Source organism: Crotalus tigris, unplaced genomic scaffold, assembly GCF_016545835.1.
Source record: "Crotalus tigris isolate CLP2741 ecotype Arizona unplaced genomic scaffold, ASM1654583v1 scf7180000017666.379230911805:20528666, whole genome shotgun sequence".
NCBI lineage: Eukaryota > Metazoa > Chordata > Lepidosauria > Squamata > Viperidae > Crotalus > Crotalus tigris.
In genome coordinates this window covers 2636926-2654529 of record NW_024096552.1, presented here as the reverse complement: position 1 = coordinate 2654529, position 17604 = coordinate 2636926, and the positions used below count along the sequence as shown (strand labels likewise).

Sequence of the window (17604 nt, the reverse complement as noted above, 5' to 3'; positions counted from 1 at the left end):
TCTTCTTCCATGTCTAGATCAGACTTTAAACTGCCAGAATGAAGCCTTCTTGGCTTTTGTCATTAGTGAAAAAAAGTCATTATTGGAACATGCTTCTGGTAGCAGCCGACATACCAGCAGATGGGCCAGGCTGTGTATCTCTCCACATTTACATAGCATGTTGTTATCCACTAAGAGTCCGCACTTGAGCATATTTGTTTTACACTTAGGCATTCCAACTCTCAACCTATTCAGGGTCTTCCAAGTATAAGGGAGGTCAGATCCTTCAGGCATATCATCCTTAAATATTATTCTTGGCTTGATAGTCCTCTTCTTCCATCTTTTAATTCAGTTTTGTTTTTGTGTACCCTCAAGAATGTTTGTTTTTGCCATAAAGCTGTTTCTAGATCTGAGTCGATGGGCTTGGGGCATATGTCTGTTCAGAGGATGTTGAGGATCATTATCTTGCTGTCATGGTTCCAACAGACGTTACTCTTCAAAGTACTTCGAGGCATTGTTTTCCTTAAAGAATCTTTATTCAAATAACATTGCATCAGCACGTACATGGTCGAAGCCAAAATCTGACTTCCCCTCCCCATAGCACATAGATCAAAGCACAATTCCCTCCTACAACTAACAGTCATAAATCACATTCTCCAATGAGTTTGAAATGCTGGCTTTCCATCCAGTTCTTCATCCCACCATGCCTTATTATCTCTTATTACAATATTGTATGTCTAACTAACTCCCATCACATTCCTCCCCCTCCCCCAGTATAATCTAATTCTAAGAGTAAAGCATAAGAAAGAAAAAGGCTGCATCTCCATATGTTGTCAAAGCAAGAACATCCAATGTTAGCAGCGTTAACACTTGCTTAGTTCTCTCAACATCTGCAGCTACTTCTCTCCTGATCTTAGGTGGGGCAATGCCCAGTGAGAGAATATATTTTCTCAATTGGGGTAGGTTTGAGACAACCTGTCACTAAGCACACTGCTTCACTGATGGTGATATCAACTTGTTGGCGTGTGGAGATGCGCCATACACTGGAGCAGTAAACCTGGGAAAAACCATTATGATTGTAAAATTGTAAGTTTCCAACAAGTTTGGAAACACATACATTCTTGGTCAATTATACAAAAGACTAAGGAGCTATTTGAGTTTTGTCTTTAACAGAATTTTGGATTATGTCTGTAACATTGTTACACTGCAAATACCTACTGCAGATAGAACCGCTTCACTGGGCAGAAGGAAGGAGAGAAAGAAAGGAAAGGAAAGGAAAGGAAAGGAAAGGAAAGAAAGAAAGAAAGAAAGAAAGAAAGAAAGAAAGAAAGAAAGAAAGAAAGAAAGAAAGAAAGAAAGAAAGAAAGAAAGAAAAAGAAAGGAAGGGCATCTATAAAAGAAGAGGCTGTGGTTCTAGAATTGGTTTTGTACAGGTAGTCCTCGAGTTATGAATGTAATGGAGATTGCCCATTCCATTCTTAACTTGAAAATTCATGGGAATGAATCTCGTACCTCAAATGAGCTCACTCCCTTACTTGTTAAGATGCACACGGCTTGTTAAGTGAACATGAGGCATCTCAGGGTGGGGAAGGCCATGGAGGGCCTAGTGATAGAACAAGCCCCCAAGGCCTCCCCGACCACTAAGATACTTCACGCTTTCCCCTCCCTTCATGCTGTGCCAGACTCACCTTGAAAACCACTTCAATCCACATCTTAAGAAAGCAGAACTCTTGGAAACAATCTCTTCCAACAGGAACTTTTATTAAGAGAAATTGATAGTAGGCATAATAGATAGGATCTGAGGGATTTCCTTACAAATCAATGTTTTAAAGTGTCCCTAAGCAGTTCCCACCCCGCAGTTCTTCCGGGCGATTCAGACCGGCAAATTTCTAGATGTTAAATCCAGAAAAGATATTATCAATCGGGCTCCATTGTACACGATCATTCAACAACTCCTCACACCTTATTTTGATGATGGATAAATAAACCAGATTCCGGAGGCTGTATCTTTTCACACCCCCTTTCCCTAGCTGGCTGGTAAGGAGAAGTTCAGAGGGGCATAGGATAAAAGGCTAATGGTTACATTGTGATGATTAGCAGACACGAGGCGAATAAACAAAAGGTTACTTTGTAATGAATAGAGGAAGTGAAAGTAATAAACCCACATGCATATCCCCCCTCCCCCTTAGGAGTATGGCAGGATCCAGGAGAGGGTAAGAATTGGTTTTATATCAGAGAAGATAGATATAAAGGAAATATAACTGGATCCTGACAATCCGTCTCCTCTCTGCTGTGGTTCCTGCTGCTGCCTGGATCTGAGCCTGGGGAACACTTCTGTGTGCCTCCAGCGGCCAGATCCGGGCATTGGAGGCCTTTTCCAGGCTGCTGTCACCCAAAGTGAGTCTGGGGGATGCTTCCGTGTGCTTCCGGAGGCCCGATCTGGGTGTTGGAGGCCTTTTCCAGGCCTCTGCCGCCTGGATCTCCAGGCCTGGAGCAGCCAAAAGGGTGAAGGATCTTGATCTTTGCAGGGTGAGTATTGAAGGCCTAGTGCATTTTATAATTAGTATTTCGTAGAGTTCTGGCATTTACAACAAAAGCCTAGACGGAAAACATTAACTCTTTTACTGACTGGATACTTTAAACCAGGAATGAGAAAACTGATCCCACGGGAAGTATTGAACTATCTTGTTACTAGACATATGGTTAATCGTCATTCTGATGACCTGAGATATCCAGAATCATCTCAGACCTTTTTGCCTTGCAAAATTGTCCTGTTTTGTTTTCCATTCAGGAGTTTTATGCTGAACGTTTTGGGCATGAAATAGTGGAAATCATCAAAGGTTCCAATCCTGTAGACAAGACCAAACTGGATCCTAATAAGGTAGATTCTACTGTGCATAGTATTAGACGTTGGACTATATGTTTAAACCAAGAAGACATGAACAGAAAGAAGCTGTGGATCTCTAGGTATAGCAATTCCTAAATATTTCTAGTGTAGCATTCTAGGTAAGAAGTGATTTACCACATTTCTTCTTCCATACGACATATACCACAGTGGAAATGCCTTTAGGATTTCTCCTCTCATTCCATAAGCTACACATCTTGCCTATAAACTACTGAAATTGCAAGGTTATCAGAATGCTTGTCCTGTTTCCCCCCTCCAAGAATCCAATGCTGCTTTGGAGCAGCTGCTGTCTTGCCCTTGTTCCAATGATAACCTGAACTCCAAGCAAGCAAGTGCCTGATGCAATAGTGCTGAAAGGATGCTGATCCTGTCTTATCTTGTCACAGGCATACATCCAGTTGACTTATGTGGAGCCTTTCTTTGACACCTATGAACTGAAGGACCGTGTCACGTATTTTGACAAGAACTACAATCTGCGCACCTTCATGTTTTGTACCCCATTCACATTGGATGGACGAGCACATGGGGATCTGCACGAGCAGTTCAAGCGCAAGACTCTACTCACCACTTCTCATGCTTTCCCCTACATCAGAACTCGCATTAATGTCATCCACAAGGAAGAGGTAATAGGAGAATCAGCTCGTGGAGCTTGCAGGGATCACAGTTACTGGGAGTGAAAAAATTGTAGAATATGGTTTGTATGCAAAATTCACCTTACCGAAGATCTGTTTTCTGTATTTTATGATGTATGGAAGTAAGCTTGAAAGTGTTTCAGCAGTTTAATTTTTAAGACCTCAGAAAAGTTAAATTCTTTCAGACAGAGAAATGGCCAGAGAATATTGCACTGTGTGAATGCAGTGCAGACTTCTCCAAGTGTAGCATTTCCAGGCTACACTTTGTGAATAAGTTATGCGAAATAGTAAATGTAAGAAAAACATTCATTGTAAATTAAATTATGAGATAGAGGTCAGGTGGTTATAACCCTTACACTGTATGTGCCAAACTGGATTGGAACTAATTTTATATATTTTTTTGTACTTATACAGGTCGTTTTAAGCACAAGGAGGTAATCTTCTGACAGTTTTGTTTATGTTTGCCTTGTCTTGTTTCCAGATTATTCTTATTCCTATTGAAGTAGCCATAGAGGACATGCAGAAGAAGACTCAGGAATTGGCTTTTGCCACCCACCAGGACCCAGCTGATGCCAAGATGCTGCAGATGGTGCTTCAGGGATGTGTTGGAACTATAGTCAACCAGGTACACAACCATGGATTGGGAAGAACTTTTATTGCAGGCGGAGAGGCTTCAGGCCTAGTTAGCAAAGTGAGGTTGAGTGAGAACAGAATTGAATCCTCTTGGCAGAGATAGTAGTTGAGGAACAAAGATGTTGCAAAATGAAGGAAGCATGATATATTACATAATGATGGATATATGATACAGCAACTGCAGAAGACTCTGAGATTTAAGTTTGGGGATGTGTATAGCATTAAGCAGCATTGATTATGTTTGTCAGTGACCTACAGCAGAATCTGTATAGAGGTTGTCACTGTAGGAGAGCTGTGTTCTCAGAAGCAATGGAATGGCCAGCCTGATATATGACTGGGATGAGGCAGGGGAAACAAGGTGATTATGTTGATACAGTGTCTATCAGTGGGCTTCCAGGTACAATTCAGTGTTGATTGTCATCTCTAAACCCCTTCATGGCTTAGGCTCAGGCTCTGATTACTTAGAGGACTGCCTTTCTTCTGAGGCCAGTCATTTCTGCACAACCAGAAATGTAGAATTGACGTATTCCAGGTCCTGGTTATAAAACAATATCATTTAGAGGGTCCTAGGAGACGTGTTTTTTCTGTAGCTGTGCCTGCCCTGTGGAACAGTATTTTCTCTGAGGTCCGTATGGCCTCATTCCTGCTGTATTTTCATAAAACATTAGGAAAGTGCCTCTTTCAGTGGACCCTGAGGCAGGATGAAATGATCAGGATTCTTGATAGGGCATCTTGGATTTATTATGACTGTTTGAGTTTGGTCTATGCATTACTGTTTTCTGGGTTCTTGTTTTACTTTATTTTTTATTTTAATGTGTAAGAATTCTAAAGATACTCCAGTGAATGAGGCAGCATTCAGGTTGATAATTAAATAAAAATAATATGTCTAAGAGTGGCCTAAAATTAAATTTGATACAGATGGAATGGCAAGTGAAGGAAATCTTCCCACTTGTGTTCCAGATTCTGACTCCAATTCAGGCATTCTTACCATACTTCCTCTCCATGCCTTTCCTGTTCCAGGGTCCTCTGGAAGTGGCACAGGTATTTTTGGCTGAGATCCCCGATGATCCCAAACTCTATCGACACCACAACAAACTCCGACTGTGCTTCAAAGATTTCACTAAGAGGTAATGCACAATGACAACTGCCACAATACCATAGGCTTCATGCACAATTTGATAACTACATTTATATGCTGTTCCATCATATTTATAGGGCCTTACAAAAATAAAACATTAACTAAAAATAATTGCAAATAATGTTAATAATGTGCAAGAACAGAGGATAAAGGAGCATTACATAACCTCACTAAAATATATTTATTTATAATTGCAGTAAATTCAAATGCTCATAATGTAAAGGCTTGGGAAAATAAAGTGAGCTCCACCCAAGGAGGCCTCTAAGCAAAACTTTCAATATAGAGTATAATGTGTTACATCAGAAATGACCTCCAAAACTTGCATACTTCTCCCATTAATGCAGATGCAACTGTGTGTCATCCCAGTACATCTTTGTTGGGCTTAACGTGAGGCTGAGATCGTCATGTGCTTTTCCTCCCTTTGCAGAGAACCATTTAGATAATAGAGTCAAGAAATGTCTTTTGGGGCAGCATAAAAAAGCAACTGCAAGATGATATACCAGAAATGGTCTTAGGGAATGAAGGGGATTTTCTTTGCAAGTAATATTGGGAAGGTCAGTGAAAAGACATATACAGAATTTGTACAGGACAGAAAAAGGTTTCTTAGACAATAACTTTAGAAAGTTTGCTTCTTAGATATAGATTTCCCTGATTTACATCACAGTTAAAATAACTTCCAGCTATGCTAAAGGAAGATCAACTGGAATTCTCTTTTACAGAATTCGCTTTCCAGAACAATTCTGCTTTCCAGAATAGCAGCTCTGGGGGGAGGTTGTTATGAGGATTCAAGCATAGGGATGGAGGATGCCTCTGTCATATACTCCCTAGGAGAGCTAAAAGAATACTCTGCTCTTACTGTGTTGACTTGCATCCTGCTTCCACACACAAAATATATCAAAATAATATATATCCAAGTTAGTACAACTGTTGTGAGGATCTCAAAAAATCAGCAGAGTGCAGTGCTCCAAAGGTTAGACTGTGGTTGGGGAGAGGTAGATTTCTTTAATGGACTGAAGAGAGCCAAGTAAAAGGTTCTTTTCAAATATGGAGGCTCACCAATTACTTTGGCCTTTCTCTGTCTGTTAGGTTTTCTATTGATAAAATAAGAAGAGATTCCTGTGTATACCTTCAGCAGGTGGCAGCATCTAACAAACCATATCTAAGCTTGGAAGCTAAGCAAAGATGTTCTGGTTAGTGCTTGCTGATGGCAATCCTCAGAAAGTATGTGGACATGTTCATAAGTCACCAGCATTCAAGTTCAGCTCAAAAGTGACATTAACTTCATCAGTATAAGTCTATTCAGGTCATAGGAGATAGTCAGGATAAATGCAGTATTTTCTCTTGAGAGCTGGGGAGGGGAAGGCAGGGGGGGAAACGTCCCTAATTTTACACCCACAACAGCAACTTTACAGAGATAGGCTGAATAAAAAAATAGAACTGGCTCAGAGAGCTTGATAAGTGAAGGTGGACTTTTATCTGGCTCTTCTGGTCCAGTAAAATAAGATAGATGAAGCAGCTCTTACACAACCACTTGTCAAGTAACAAAGCTGCCTCAATTCATTTGTGTCAGCATTTCTTTTTGAGTATTTGATAGAGCTGAGCATTCTTCTCTACTCCTACCCTGACCTGTGATCATTTTATTTTTATTTTTTTTAAAGTTTTATTAGTTTTTAAGAATTACAGTCTTTAGAACTTAGTAAACAACATGTTGTCTGGGTTCACATATTTAACATTAACGTCTTCAATATAAGTCTATTCAGTACTGCACAATGCAGTATTTTTCCCCTGATCCGCCTTTCTTCCCCATATTTTTTCCATTTTCCCCTCATTATACAATTAGAATTCTTGATACTATCGATTTATACAGAGTTAGATATAAACATCTTCATCATATTTTATTAATATACAAAATAACAATATCAATTCATAAATCGATATCCTGTTTTTTGTGCTCTTGTTAAGATTTAATTTCCCATCAATATTTAAAATATCTTTGTCAGTTATTATTTTCTCGATATTAATTACATTTATATAGCTAAAAGTTTTATTCATACTAATCTTCCTCTTATTTTCATATTTCCCCTAAAAGAAGAGGAAAAAATGCTATTTTAATTTTAAATCATATCTTTCATTATAAAAAGTTTAATTATATCTAAAGGTCATCCTTTCTTTTAACCATATTCAAACAAGTACTTAAACATACGATGCCCCCTCTAATAGATCAAATCTTCTATTTTTTAAATCTAACTCTGACTTTCTTTCTTTGCCAAGTAGCTTTCCAAACCAAGGCAATTAAATCGCCCAGGAATTTTCTTTCTATTTTTATGAAAGTTTGGCATGAGGAAGACAATTTAGATAGGGTATTTTTGAGGGGCAATTCCGCCCATTTATGTTCCTTAAGCAACTCCCATCTTCCTTCTCCCTCAATTTCTCCCCTCATCTTTTGTCTCCCAAATTGTAACATTTCTCCTGATGGCTCTATGTTCCATTCCCCAAAATCTTCTTCCTTGTCATCTGGTGTATCTTGCAAGCTTAAAGGGTAAAGGGTCTTTTGCAATTTCATTGTTATGGATAAATCTTGCAGTATTTTATTTGTGTATAATAGTTTATATTTTCCTTCTTTCATCTCTTCTGTCTCTAGATCCATTTCCTCTGCTTCATCTTTCGATCTCTGGTTTATTTGTTCATATTTTGTAGTCGTTGTCTGGGAACTTTCTAGTTGTAGATTTAATCTGGAGATTTGCTCATTTATATTTAAATTAGTTTTAGTCGCATTGTGGTTTCTTTTTATGTCCTCTTTGTATGCAACAATTGTTTGGTGAATTAGTTGTAGCATAGAGTATATTTCCTTCTGAAAGGTATTTGTTTTTTCTTGAGGCATCATTGCTGGAGATCCTCTAATATCACCAGTCTCAGTAAGAGTAAACAAAGCTTCCTCTATCTTTCTGGTCTTTATATGCCGCTTTTATAATCCAGAAGATTTTAGAGTACAGATCCAGTCCCAAAAGCAATATTTTATAATAATCCTTTGTCAGGCTTCCAAAAATTGTTAATCAGGCAATATAATCCACAATGTTCAAAGTGTTCAACCTCTCTGAAAACAGCTCAAAAGCCTCTCCCAGCCAAACATAATCAAAGGTCAAGTTTTTCTTTCCCTTCCACTAGCTCTTCAGATTAAGCTCAGTGGGTGTTTGTAATCCAACAAGGTCAGGGTGATAAGTATGCCAAAATATTTTCCTTTATTGCCAGCTGTTCTCCCTTAGGCTAGGAATCACCAAACAGGCAGGAAGCTAGTTATAGTGCTGTACTCAGATTCACCACTAGATATCATTCAAAATCCATTTTCCATTCTTAAAACAAAGGGTTGATTTCTTGTATTTCACCTTGATGTTTTTTTAAGAGAAAATCTTAACAATTATCTCAATTCTCAAATTTCAAAACTATTTTTATATTACTTCCACTTCAATATTGTGTATTTCTGTCTCCCATAGAAATTAAAATGCTGCTTCCATTTACATTCGGAGGTTTTTAGCTTCTTGGGAGCCTTTCCCAGGAAATCCAGTTATAAAATAGTAAAGAAAGGATTGATATTCTCACTCAGTTCCAAACATGCTATTTACGATGTACTAATTGGTGCTTTTATTCTTCGATTGTCAGCAGCTAATGGCTGGCTGCAGAAATGTAGCCGGTCTTTCCCCTGCTGGTTTGGAGGGCTTTCCTTGAATCAAATGGAAATACCGCTGTCTCTCCATGATCAACAAGGCATCCATCCGTCTTCGTCACCTCTTTGGGATGACTTTAGGCCCTTTTCAGGCCCGCAGCGAAATTGGGCGCAGAGGGCAGAGCCTTGCCTTCCTGCATCCATCTCGCCGCAACGCAAAACCAGAAGTCCTGACCTATGATCATTTTAAACTGGGCAAAAGTTATTTATGAAAATATGATTATGGCATGCTCTTAGAAACATCTACATTTCATTATGTTAATTAAAGCAACTTAATTCACACACTGGCTGTACAATTTCTCTTGACAATCTTGTCAACGCTGCTAACATCGGATGTTCTTGCTTGAAAATGCAGTCATTTTCTCTTTTTCCTTTTAGCTACTTTTAGAATTAGTTGGTGCAGGGAGTGGAGATTGGGATGTGAGCTCAGTTAGCCATAATAATAACTCTGCAGTGGGAACCCAGGGCCAAACTGGGTCCAGAGCTAATAACATTTTGGCGAGCTGGGGAGAAAGCCCACGCTTTAAGCTAATTGAGGAATGTGCTTTATGACTGTTTATTGGGGATGGGAATTGTACTTTGTTACTCTGTATCCAGGGGAGGGGAATTTAGTTTTTGGGTTCAACTATGTAGTGCCGATACTTTGTATCCCGAATAAAAGATTCTTTAAGGAAAACAATGCCTCAAGGTTCTTTTGAAAGGTTTCATTTATCAGAACCATGACACTTGTCTTAACAAGGAAAGGTAGATACAGATTTTATATACAGCACCTCTAGAAAGGGGGGTAATGCTAAGTAATTCATTGCTGTCCATCCTACAAACACAGCTTTGCTCTCTGTCCAGTTGTGTATTTTGTCTTCTGTATTGAGTTTTGCAAAAAATTGTTTCAGTTCTTAATGGATCAAAGAAAATAGTGTCCTTTAATATCAGCCAGGCCTATACAATCCCCCTTTGGTTGGCTAACTTTAGACTGTTTATTAATTTGATATTCAGCTTTTCCTCTAAAAGATTCCAGACAACTAAAAGTAAAGCCAATCTTTTGAAAGGATGTCTTCAAAAAGTAAATTTTGCAGCACATGAATTCAATTGCCAAGACCTACTGCAATTCAGTAAGTGTGATCTGAGGAGAAATGTTTGTCCCCAGAACCTTCCAAATCTACTAAGACACTTAAAAAATATTGCCCTTTGAGGGTGTTTCAGACTAGAAGCTGGGAGCAATTATATCCAAGGTTGGAACAGAGATCTGTAAATAGCCCAAAGGAGAGACAGAAAACTCTTTGAGGCTCCTCTAAGCCAATATCCACCTATTTTCTTAGATGTGAAGATGCCCTTCGTAAAAGCAAGACACTGATTGGACCAGACCAACGTGAGTTCCTCCGAGAACTAGAGAGGAATTACCAACGCCTAAAGGAAGCCCTGCATCCGCTACTCAACCGCAAAATCCCTCAACTCTATACATCAGTTGCTCCTCATTCTGTACACAGGTGAGGCTTGCATGCCCAGCTTGCCTCTGCTATGAGTAAACACTTCAAAATGGAGGCTCAGAATCAAAGTGCTTTGCACAGACAGGTTTATTGGTACAATTCCACCACTGTTACACTTGGGGTGCTTCCTAATTTGTTTGTTTTGTTTTCATCTTTTCCTCCTTGGGATATAAATGAATCCCACTTAATTTTTCTAGGAATTCTGGTCCTCCAAACTAGGAAATATATCCTTGTGCTGCTATCCAGCACAAGATACTATGCTGTTGGATTATACTCAGATATTTAGAATGTCATAAGTGACACTGGGGTACTGTTAAGTTGTTTGTCACTTTTTTCAAGGAACACAGTTCTTACCATTAGTAATTTTGAATCCAATAGTGTCTGTTAAATGACATATGCCTGTTAAGGCTATTTTAAATCTTATAATGATTCTGATTGTGCCAGTTGCTTTAGAGAGATCCTGTTTCAGAATCAGACCCAAATCTAATGCAGTTCTTTTATTTATTCAGTAGAAATATACATTTCCGCCTTTGCCATTTCACTCTTTCCCCACATAGTGTAAATCCCTTTCTAATATTTGTTTGAAAACCTTCTTCTATTTCTCTTCCAGAAGTTCCTTCAATAGATTGAGTCTGAGGAAGATGGAAGCCTAGCCTGGATTGCTTGAATTGCAAGGAGTCTAATTTATGAAAGAAAGTACTGAACTTTGCAGCCGTCAGAGTTTCAGCCTTAATGAAGGATTGTACAATTATTTTGCACTGGAAGACAATATTGAGATTCCTGCCCCATTTTTCCTGGCACTGTTCAAGATTTGAAGCCAGAGTTTCAGTCAAATAGAAGGAGAATATTTGTTGAAGATGGTAGTAGAGAGAAACTGGCTCCCACATTCTGCCTTGTTGAAGACTGAGCCCCACCCTCAGGAAACTTCTCAGCACACAGCCATCTGGGTTGAGAACGCTAGGTCAGACCTACTGCAGATTTTCTTGATCCAAGTGGAGATTTGTGTCATAGACACTGACCTTGAATTTCCACATACAGCAGGTAGATCCAAAATGTAACTCTAGATGGACTTGGAAGTTTCTTCATTGTGGTTTCTCTGCTGTTTTCCCTTTGAAAGCTGAGATTAGCTGAAGAATTTGAAACCCTCCACTACTCACCCAATCCCTTCTTTTGTTCTGTGTTTTCACACGTTTTTGGCTTTTGATCACTTGGAATATCCAGTTATTTATGCATTCATAAGAATGGCTGTCTTAGTTTCTGGATCTCATTCCTAATTCAGGGAAGAATACAGTGGTATCTAGGTCAAGGTTAGAAGACTGAAACCTTATAACACCTGGATTTGATGCCTGCTGTACTCCTTGATCTTCCTATCCAGAACTTGGGCTGAAACCCAGGAATTATGATTCTTACCTCTGTTGCTCCTTGTTCTGTCTCCTAGGTTTTTTATTAAGAGCTCATAAACTACTTTTTGGAATCTTCATTATCTATATTTTAAAGATCTAAGATTTTAAAGATTTTAAATATTTTAAAGATTTAAAAGATCTAAAATGTTTATTTAGATTTCTGGTGAATCCCCAACTGTGCAGAATCTAGCCACCTGCGCCATGATCACTACCTGCTCGTCCTTAAGCAGCCACTGGAAATAAATACTTTCCAAACTATCAGGATACCTATCAATTATGGGGAGGATATGGTTTTTCCGAATAGCTCTATAGAAGGAACATTGAAGGAGTATGTGTCCAATGGTCTCCACCTCTCCTGACCCACAGGAGCAGTGTCTTTCAGCCAATGGTGTCTTTTTATACTTGCCATACAGGACGGCCAATGGAAACACATGGTACCGTGCAAGCGAGAATGCTTTCAGGTGGTTTACTGACTCCCAACTGACTAAGATATCTGACAGGTGTAACTACATATCTAATAGAATCTGGAGCCAGAAACAGCAGAGCCATACCTAAGTCCGCTTGCCTCTCGATGTCCTCTATCCCTTGACGCAAGGTTTGTTTTGCTTAGTCGTAGTCCAATTTGAGAATTGAGGCTGGCGATGAGTCTAGTTTGGCAAGGTTGGGCTCGACTGCCTTGATCCATGAAGAGGAGAATTTATCTTGAAGAATTAATGGAGCAAGGCCTTGCGGAAAGCAATTAAGCCTTAGCCAGATGTTTAAGGAAGCTATACAGATTCTTACTTTGACTTTTATCAATCCTGTCTCCAGGCGCCAAGTGCATTTGGGACACAGCGCGGCATCTGGAGAATTGTTCTGATAAATTTGGATTGAACTCTTTCCAATGGTGTAAAACATGAAGCTGAGGGTCCGAGCAAGGTCCCGTAGAGAAGCTGTGCTAGAGACTTAGCCAGAAAGAGCTTAATTGCAGCTGGAACATAGTATCCTCCCTTTGTGCGGAAAAATGTAAGAATGGCATTCGCTGATCGTTGGCCAGAGGCAGCCGCTTATTCTCCATGGGCTTTTTGTGAGCCAGAGGCACGGATGACCGCCCCTAAGTACTTAAAGGTGGTTACCTGCTTTTGTGGCTATTTAAATACCATGAGTACCGTTTTGGCCTTTTTGCAAAAGCCATAACCTTTGTTTTCTCATAATTTATGTCCAGTTTATTATATTTGCAATACTGGACAAGGGCTCGCAAGCCTCTTTTAAGGCCAACTGGAGTCTTGGAGATGATCACAGCGTCGTCTGCATAGAGCAGCAGAGCAACGCTTCAATCACCTATTTTGGGGGGATGGTAATTTGGATTATTTAATCATTTTACCATATCATTTATGTAAACATTGAAGAGCAAGGGGGCCAAAATGCACCCCTGTTTAACCCCCTTTTGAGTTTCAACTGACCTCGAGAGAGTCCCTTGCATATTACACTTCACCGTGAGGGATATTTTGGTATGTAAGGCACGTAACAGATGGAGGAGTCTGTGATTAATTGAGGCAGCTTCCAGCTTCTCCCATAGCTTAGTCCTTGTAACTGTGTCAAAAGCTGCCTTAAGATCTATAAAGGCAGTGTATAATGATACAGGTCTATCTGCTGCATATTTTTCAATCAAATGATGAAGAACTAAGCACTGATCTATGGTGCCTCTCCCCTCTCTAAACCTGGCTTGTTCTTCGGCAATCATGTTCTCAAGATCCAGCCACACCTTTAATTTATCTTGAAAGTGTCTGACATAGAGTTTGCTGATTATATTTAGCAGACTTATTGGTCTGTAATTGGCAGAGTTGTCTCTCCCTTTTTATAAATTGGGACCACAATTGCCAAGCCCCAATCCTCTGGGACATAGCTGGTGGGGTCAATATAGGTGAATAGCGCTGCCAGGATGGGTATCCACCACTCCATATTATTCTTTAGTAATTCAGCCAAAATGAAGTCAGCTTCTGGAGCCTTCCTGATCCTGAGTTGGCCAATGAGGGATTTAATTTCAGATTCTGAAACTGGAGGCCCCTCAGGTAAATCCTTCATTATAGACCTTGTACTCTCACTGGAGGAGTCTTCATACATTCTCTGAAAATGAAGTTCCCAGGTTATAGGAGATATATTACAGTCTAATGGGGTATAGATTCTTTCAGAGTGGCAAGCTATTAGATGCCAAAATAAGGAGGAGTTTTTTTGCTTTGTTCCAATGATGAGCTGTTCCCAGGAAGACCTTGTGACTTGTCTCTTCTTGAATGCAATCAGTTGCTTGAATTGTTTTTTGAGTGTAACTGTTTAAGAATTGCTTTATTGCTATATCCAGTCTCTCATTTGTACTTCTTGTATGCCAAGTTAAGGGCTTTCTTGGCTTCTACGCAATCCTTATCAAACCATGGTTTGGAGGCAGTACAGAACCTCTTAACTGAGAAATTTTGGTCATGTGCTAATAATGGTTGTAGCTCATAAATTAAACTTTTATATAGTTCGAATTAGTCTTGAATCGGGTTGGTTGATATAAAGGCTGCACGGATTTGTTGAAAATTATCCTTTGTTAGGGCTCTCCTTACCTTCTGATCAAGTTGTTGGGTCCATTTGACCTGACATCTCGTTAGGCCTACTATAGAGATTGCAGGGATAAAATGGTCCTTGGAAGGTATCTGCCTGATAAAGGGCTTCATGTATATACACAGAGGTAGATGATCATTTTCTAGGTAAGGCGGGACTTCAAAATTTTCTATATAATGTACTAAATCCGTAGAAGTTAAGATATAATCAGTGGTGCTAGTTTTGGACCCTGCCATAAATGTAAACTTGCCAGGATAGTCACCAGGCCATAAGCCGTTAGATATAAAGAAGTTAAATTTATTTGTCAACTTGGCGAGACAGGCCAGCATAGTTAGCTTTAATGTCTTTAGAGAGGGGAGCATTGGTTTGTATAGGAACCTCCAATGGTGGGTATTGATGATGTTTCATGAATAATGTATAATCATCTGGTCCCAATTTGGCATTAAAGTCTCCCCCTAGTAGGACCCTGGCGTTTGGGTGTTCCATGAGTTGTTTATTAACGTAGTGTTCCAACTCCAGCCATACAGCAGCGGTTTCAGCTTTTCTTAGTGAAGGAGGGAGATAAACATTAATTATCAAAAGCAGGATTGAGTCCAACTTGAGGAGAAGGGCCATAGCTGAATGGTTTAAAGAGGTAATAAGTGCTCTCTGCTCTCAAGTTGGTAGAAATAAATATACCATGCCCTCCTTTCAGTCTCCCTGGGCCTCTGTCTGGCCTTGCTTCCAGCTTATATGAATAATAGCCATTAGGCAGGAGATCATCAATAGTCCAAGTCTCTTGCACCAATATAATATCCTTACCTTTCAGAGGAGCAGAGTGATTAAGGCCTCTAAATCGATACCACCTGGCTACATTCCATGACATGATGTTTAAAGTGTTTAAAGTGTTTTTCTTGCACTGGCCTTCATATACATAGTTCAAGTTCTCCATAGGGGCACTTGTTGGAGGATAGTTATAATAATTGTTATTTGATTCATTAGGTTGAGTAGTTGTCAATGCTTCTTTTAAACCATCCAGTCTCTGTGTACTATTAGCTTGCTCAGGTTCTGACAATACATCATTAAAGTCTATCAACATTTCTTCTGGCACGCCCTCAGCAGAATCAGTGACTGTGGGTAACTCAATTTGTGGATCACTTCTCTGCTTTCTCAAGGTCAATTCAGCTGCCCCTGCTTCAAACTTATCAGTATGAGGTCTGTTGCCGCTTGGATTTAAAGCAATAGTTCCCTCATGGAGAGACTGAACCAGGAGTGGGCGCAGGTTCCCTGAACAGAAGACACGTATTGGAAATATTGAAAAACTGCTCAGGAAGTGCTTCATTCTAAAAAAAAACATTGAGGGAATTATGGACTGCTTGAAGGATAATGAAATTTGCATACATTGCCTTCTTGCTGGCAATCACTCTGCATGTAATAAATCAATCTGAGTATACTCACAGTGGAGCAGCTGGCTCAGAGACTGCCTAATAGCTTTTCTATCACTTCAATGTCCTCTATTCCTTCTGTTGTCGTAGATTTGCAAGGTAACCTGGTTGGTCTGTAAACTGAGGTTATAATGGTCACCTCTACAACTATTTGATTGAGTATTGTTTTCTTTGTGGATATTCTTTTCTCTCTTGTTTATAGAAATGGGAGAGGGACCTATTCTAGTTTCCATTTCTGCATTAGCCATCCAATGTCTATCATTATGTGTCCTCCTGGGTCCTTCTGCAATGTTTGTTTGACTGCTGATAAACTTTGCAAAAAACTCTTTCAAGCAGTCAACTTTATTTGTGACAATTGATAAAAGTTCGTAGATTGAATTTACAGTTTGAGCTGTGAACAAACATTGTCTAGAAAGGAGATCATTCTCCTTTCATTCTCCCTTACTAAGTTTGTTACTATGCCATCCTGTGCAGGAAAAGCAGGTAAGGAATTCCAGGGAGGGGAGCTATTTTCTGTGAGAGAAACAGAAAGTTCTATATGCTGTTTGCTTTCAAGTTCAGTTTGTAAATCCCATTCCAATGAGTCACATATAGATGAGTTACTTACTGGAGCAGACTGTCTATTTGCAGCGAAATCTTCCATTTTCTGCTGCTTCGGTGGCTTGGAAGAACTCTGTGCTGCTGAGTGAACATGCTGCCTCTTTCTCCTTTTCCCCATTCTTGGTAATCCTGCCTTGTAGAGTTGTTAAAATGTAGGTAAAAACAATGGCAGCCTCTCCAGTATATATCTTTTATAAAAAGTCTTTGACTATTATAAAAAGTCAAACAAGGGTTAAAACAGATTTAAGAATAGGTTAAAATAGGTTAAAAATGGGTTAAAAGTAAGTTTAAATGCAGTGTTAAAAAGGGTTAAAAAGTTAAAAGAAAAGAAAAGCTTTTACTTTTGGAGGAGCTCTTTACAGCCATTATCTATATTTGCTACATGGACCAAAAAAACGTATAAAGTTTTTCCAAGAAGAGGTCACTCACTCTCTCCTTCCCTCTCACACCTGCAAACGAACTACATCAGTGCATTCTACCAAAGGACTAGGAGGGTGGATGGGTGAAGGGAAACCTTCATCCAAATGCATAGCTTTGTGCATTTGTTTCTTAAGAAAATTAGTATATTTTCCTTTTTGTATGTTTTTCTCTCTTCCCCCTCCCTCCCAGGCTTCCCCAGCAAATGATACAAGCTAAACTTGAATTCTAAATGATATATATTCTTGTCAGAAATATTTTCCTGGCAGAGCCCTTGACTCTAGAGATAGAGTGAAGGATTTATGGGGAGATAGGTGGAGTATCTCTGAAGAGTACTCTGATTTAATTGGAAAAAGTATGAAGTTTCATTCCAAAATGTACATCTATGTGCATTTCTTCCAGATAGCCTTTTTAATTTTCAGGAACATACAGAAACACTATGCCATTTAAATGCAAGGATGTCCTGATTATTGTGATTTGACCTAGCCTTTTAAAGTGAAGCCTTCATTAACTGTAGAAAGCAAAAATTGGTTAGCAGCTCATCATAGTTGTCAATCTTTAACTAAAGCTGCTTCTGTTTGGAATCAAAATACAGCTCCACCATTTTCTCTAGATCAGAATTCTATCTTGTTCCAAATCTATCATGGATAGCTGAGCCTTGATCTTTGTCTTGAGGAAATTATAATAA

At 39.3% G+C, this 17604-nt stretch overlaps 1 protein-coding gene and 1 long non-coding RNA gene across 17 annotated transcripts in view; one reads left to right on the top strand and one right to left on the bottom strand.

The window, feature by feature from the left end:
• The window catches only part of DOCK6 (dedicator of cytokinesis 6), a 184981-nt gene extending 168759 nt beyond the window's left edge, over window positions 1–16222 (top strand). For 9 of the 15 annotated variants that reach the window (XM_039336457.1, XM_039336455.1, XM_039336454.1 and 6 more), the window contains 6 exons: window positions 2771–2860; window positions 3271–3507; window positions 3998–4141; window positions 5170–5276; window positions 10325–10492; window positions 11103–16222. In XM_039336457.1, the coding sequence (XP_039192391.1) occupies window positions 2771–2860; window positions 3271–3507; window positions 3998–4141; window positions 5170–5276; window positions 10325–10492; window positions 11103–11145 (789 nt within the window). In that variant the 3' untranslated portion in view covers window positions 11146–16222. Of the gene's footprint in view, window positions 1–2770; window positions 2861–3270; window positions 3508–3997; window positions 4142–5169; window positions 5277–6373; window positions 6478–8944; window positions 9291–10324; window positions 10493–11102 lie in introns of those variants that run through there. The other 6 variants (XM_039336453.1, XM_039336451.1, XM_039336450.1 and 3 more) reach the window with 1 other exon arrangement.
• LOC120305088 overlaps window positions 1–17604 on the bottom strand; it is a 139816-nt gene that overhangs the window by 32568 nt on the left and 89644 nt on the right. The gene's annotated exons all lie outside the window — the stretch shown is intronic.